The sequence below is a fragment of the Primulina eburnea genome, chromosome 1 (assembly GCF_022965805.1).
Source record: "Primulina eburnea isolate SZY01 chromosome 1, ASM2296580v1, whole genome shotgun sequence".
Lineage (NCBI taxonomy): Eukaryota > Viridiplantae > Streptophyta > Magnoliopsida > Lamiales > Gesneriaceae > Primulina > Primulina eburnea.
Window position 1 is genome coordinate 61,666,891 of NC_133101.1, and position 5,592 is coordinate 61,672,482.

The 5,592-nt window shown below is 29.1% G+C and overlaps 1 protein-coding gene across 1 annotated transcript; it reads right to left on the bottom strand.

The window, feature by feature from the left end:
• Positions 1-2,580: 2,580 nt before the first annotated feature.
• On the bottom strand, positions 2,581-5,138 carry LOC140809243 (uncharacterized). The gene is made up of 6 exons (XM_073166802.1): positions 4,988-5,138; positions 4,642-4,685; positions 4,208-4,363; positions 3,962-4,120; positions 3,184-3,287; positions 2,581-2,845 (listed from the first exon to the last, which is right to left on the bottom strand). The coding sequence occupies exons 1-6, from the start codon at positions 5,136-5,138 to the stop codon at positions 2,773-2,775; spliced, it is 687 nt and encodes a 228-aa protein (XP_073022903.1). The 3' UTR covers positions 2,581-2,772.
• Between the last annotated feature and the right edge of the window lie 454 nt (positions 5,139-5,592).

The following is a 5,592-nucleotide window of genomic DNA, read 5'->3' on the forward strand; positions in this document are numbered from 1 at the left end:
AAAACTTGTAAGTGACTCTTGAAATTTTAGGTTTGAGTTGCCGACGCTTAATTGCATGTAATTGTATATTGTTATAGTTTTGGTATTATTATTACATCAAGCAAATACTAATAAGATTAATTGATTCAATAACATTTTTAAATAATATATGAAACTAATTAATATTAAGTATAAAAAATACTAATTTTAACTAATATTAATCAAAGAATATTAGTCTGAATTATTATTGTACCGTATCATCATATAATTAACTAAAGAATTAATTAAAATTTAAAGAAATATAATATTCTTATTATAATTAGCTTGTGTAAAATTTGAGTGTATATTAAAAAAAGTATAGATATTAAAATTAATCTTATTTATATAAAACTATATTTAATTCTGTTTATTTCAAATTATGATTAACAAATATGGTAAAAGTCATTTAAAAAAATGATTATTATATCTTATCTAAATATGATATTCTAAAATTATTATTGTTTGTTAAATATTTCACAGTATAAGTGCTCGCAAAAGTTTAAAAAAATGCTTATGTATTTTCTCTAATTAAATAAAATGTAATAATTTTTTTGAAAAACATCGAAAACATTGAAAACATGATTATAATTTTCTCGGAAATTGATTTGACAATATAAATAATAATAATAAAAAAAAAAACTTGTAAGTGACTCTTGAAATTTTAGGTTTGAGTTGCCGACACTTAATTGCATGTAATTGTATATTGTTATAGTTTTGGTATTATTATTACATTAAGCAAATACTAATAAGATTAATTAATTCATTAACATTTTAAATAATATATGAAACTAATTAATATTAAGTATAAAAAATACTAATTTTAACTAATATTAATCAAAGAATATTAGTCTGAATTATTATTGTACCGTATCATCATATAATTAACTAAAGAATTAATTAAAATTTAAAGAAATATAATATTCTTATTATAATTAGCTTGTGTAAAATTTGAGTGTATATTAAAAAAAGTATAGATATTAAAATTAATCTTATTTATATAAAACTATATTTAATTCTGTTTATTCCAAATTATGATTAACAAATATGGTAAAAGTCATTTAAAAAAATGATTATTATATCTTATCTAAATATGATATTCTAAAATTATTATTGTTTGTTAAATATTTCACAGTATAAGTGCTCGCAAAAGTTTAAAAAAATGCTTATGTATTTTCTCTAATTAAATAAAATGTAATAATGTTTTTGAAAAACATCGAAAACATTGAAAACATGATTATAATTTTCTCGGAAATTGATTTGACAATATAAATAATAATAATAATAATAAAAAACTTGTAAGTGACTCTTGAAATTTTAGGTTCGAGTTGCCGACACTTAATTGCATGTAATTGTATATTGTTATAGTTTTGGTATTATTATTACATTAAGCAAATACTAATAAGATTAATTGATTCAATAACATTTTAAATAATATATGAAACTAATTAATATTAAGTATAAAAAATACTAATTTTAACTAATATTAATCAAAGAATATTAGTCTGAATTATTATTGTACCGTATCATCATATAATTAACTAAAGAATTAATTAAAATTTAAAGAAATATAATATTCTTATTATAATTAGCTTGTGTAAAATTTGAGTGTATATTAAAATAAAGTATAGATATTAAAATTAATCTTATTTATATAAAACTATATTTAATTCTGTTTATTCCAAATTATGATTAACAAATATGGTAAAAGTCATTTAAAAAAATGATTATTATATCTTATCTAAATATGATATTCTAAAATTATTATTGTTTGTTAAATATTTCACAGTATAAGTGCTCGCAAAAGTTTAAAAAAATGCTTATGTATTTTCTCTAATTAAATAAAATGTAATAATGTTTTTGAAAAACATCGAAAACATTGAAAACATGATTATAATTTTCTCGGACGAATAATTGCGCCACCGAAATTTCGTGAATTAGATGTAGAAGAGAGTTGCGAATGGGAATTGGATGGAGAGGGGTTCCGCCGAATGAGCTGAATTTAAGGAGAACTGAATCCGTGAACATGAGTCACGGATCCTGACTTCTTTTTTTTATTTTTAATTTTTTTTTTAAAAAAGTAGAATCCGGAGCCGTGTTTCACCGATTGTACTATTTCCATAAAACTTTCTGTATTGCAATATTTTAATAAACTTGTTTTAAATTTATATTATTTTTTTAAAAAAGCCTGAAAATAATCTATTAAAAATATGAAAAAATCTTGAAGTACATGTTTGGTAACATGTGGCTTAAATTGATGATTGATTGAATTCTAACGATAACGTACAGACCGACAGACGTATTAATTTGAAGAATATTAAAAATGAACAACTTTTCGTTCGTTAATTTCAAGTTTGAAGATGGTGAAAGAAGATACTACCGACATGAAGAAGGAAAAACCTCACTAAAAGGACATTTCAGTACAATGATGCTTGAATGTTGTTTTTAATTAAATAAATACAATCTATTTAAAATTATATAATATTGTTTAAAATAGTGAATTATGTTTATTCATAGCCAAGCCAACTTTCAGACAGATTTAAAATATAAGCAACACACTGCCCATAATATAACACAAATTTCATAATAAAGTTTCCAGTTCGAACTCAGTACTACAAGAACACTGAAGTAGAAATTAACATGGTGCATTCATAGCCATTCACTCCCAACTCTTGTAAATTATCAACACCCTTGAAAACCACGGGAATTTGGAGTCATAATTTGTTAGTCCAACCACCACCATGACGTGCAGCTGAGTTAATACTTCTCATCTTCTGAATCATCCTCATCATCCTCGTCCTCAGAGCAGACATCGGGGGCATTTAGATAGCTTGTACATTTGACCAAAAAAAAAAACCAATAAGAGAAGACAACACCCAAAAAATGTAAACATGTTTCATTTTAAAAAGAGATTTTAAACATGCAAACATTCATCCAACATCTGAGCTCGCGCACTACCGAGGCACTTCACCTAAGTAAAATAACTAGCCAGCACAATCACAATCCCCATCACTGAAATTTGCAAACACGACACAGCTTTTAAGATTATTACCAACTGTGGTCAACGCATCCCTAGCAACGACTAGAATGTACGACTTTCCAATTCACACAAACTTAAAGCAAGAATGTATAAATTCCCATCCAATGACAAAAGAATAAAAGACTTACACATCACGGTACCATTCGTAAAAAGGGTCATCTGTCCCAATTGGAGATGGACCAGGTACACCATCTACGTGGCCAGCTGGAATCGTAATTTCACAATCGCCATCCTAAAAAGTAAAAACGATAACAGATTAACTTCTAAACTTCATATGCCAATAAAAAGATAAATAAAGATAAAAAGTAAGCCTTTTGAGGATGCATTTATATCCCTCTTTCGCCTATTCAAGCCCTACTCCAAAATTATGGCGAAAGATATTAGTTTCAAACTTGGTCGCAGGCTCCACTTATGCTTAGGGCGAAGCCTCGCTCTAGCATCAGACAACATCAATCCGTAGCGAAGAGAATCTTCACATATTTAATCAAAAGCACCCTGCCAAATCACCCGGCCACAAGAATACCACCACATTTTAAAAGAATATTTAGATAGTATTGACCTACATATTCCTGCTTTGTCATCTATGTCAACTCTCTGCAGTTTCATCTCTTATAGTTAATTGCTTGAACATGTGATTTATAAATTCACAGAGCTCTCGTTCAATTAACAAAAGTAACGAGCACCTGTTTTGAAGAGCTAAAAAATTAGTTAAATCCAAATCCATAATGAACACAGGGTTTTATTTCATTCGATCTTTGTTCGAATTTCGTGCCTGACACTAGTGGCACCGGAGATTGGTATTTCAAGATTGTAAACCAGGAAATTTCGGCCATCGCCATCAACACAAGACATATCATTGAACATTCAAATAAACCAGGAACAATGATAAAATGGCGAGGATGGTACCTTGATCTCACATAGCAATACTTTACCCTCACAATAAACACCTCGAAAAAGACGGCGCTCGTCATTTTCGTCCCTCTTTGCCCAAAATGTCATGCAGAACATAGCACCACCAGATACACGGTTAACCTTGACAACCTTATCGAGAACGAAATTCTTTCGCTGTAACCAACCAAAAAATACACAAACAAAACCATTACCAGTATTAAGCAAACAAGGCTATTAACAACATCAAATAATTTCTCTAACTTTTTTCTTATTGTAGAAGTTTAAGGCAGTTTCCGCTTTGTCCTTGATATGAGCTAAACCACCGACATGAAACCTCGTCCTCCCTCCACCGCATATAGCTTTTCTTGGATTTTCACAGCATATAGATTTTCTTGGATCAAAATATTTATCACATAACTGTCAACAAATTTAAACAAAGTTTAGTTTCCGACATTCATGTCTAAAGATGGGGTGTGCGTGTAAATTAAAGATAATACTGAGTGTTAAGCACAAATAACTGTCAAATACTAATACAGTAAAAGACTCGAGTGTAAACTATTGTATATACTCATAGTAGAGTAAAAGAGTACGATGAATTCTTCTTTCCCAAATTCTGTGCATGTGCATCTTCACCGGGAAAGCTAAAAGATCCAAAGGATCGAATCACATGGATTAGAAAGCAACGAACAACTTACATCACGTAGCCTTGAGTCTGAAAACGTTCCCATTGGATGAAGCCCTGCAAAATTAGGAACCCATTAATTTGAATCCACTCTCTTTGATTCTCCACGCTTTATATGCACACAAATCAAATTTTTTTGTTGGGGCCCTAGGTTTCGTAAGGAAATTTGGATGGAAAAAGTTTTCAAACATTTACAAAAGCAAATTGAACACATCAGAAACTCAAATTGTATGTTATATTCTATCCTTTCGGAATCAATTGTCAACCCACGGCTAGCGTAGCATAAATTCAACACAGAGTGGGTTGAAAAAAAAGAAACAAAAATAAAACAAAGAAGGAGAAGAAAACCAAACATTTACCGCCAACTATTACCGGATTTGGCCTGCTAAGGGGAAATACGAAGAGATCGAAGGGGAAATACGATCCCGATGGAAGCCCTAATCCTCCACGCGTTCTGTTCTCCAAGTTATTTAATAGAAGACGTGGGCCGGATTTGGGGCAATGGGCCATAACAGATAGACTCGCTATTAATATTTATTTTTATTTTTTATGCAAACCTAAATTCATTATATTATCTATTTTTTTTAAAAAAAAAAAATAGATTCATTTGTATTATTTATTTGTATAAATATTGCACTGATATACAAGAAGGGTCAAGTCTCGGTTTCCCTAATTCCTCACAGGCGACAAACAATGCACTGATATCCATTTCTAAGTTGGTATATGTTTCTTCCATTTAAGCTTTTGCATCACATAATTGAATTCTGCATAATTTCTCACATCTTCAACTTAATAACCACTTGAAAATACTTTCATGATCTTAAATCAGTGAATTGTCAACAAACATCGACAAATTTTGTAATGTATGCATCAAAACATTTATGGCCCTCTTAATTGACAAGCATTCAATGACTCATTGCTCATAAATAGTTTTCCATACCTTGGGTGTAACTAAAACCCTAAA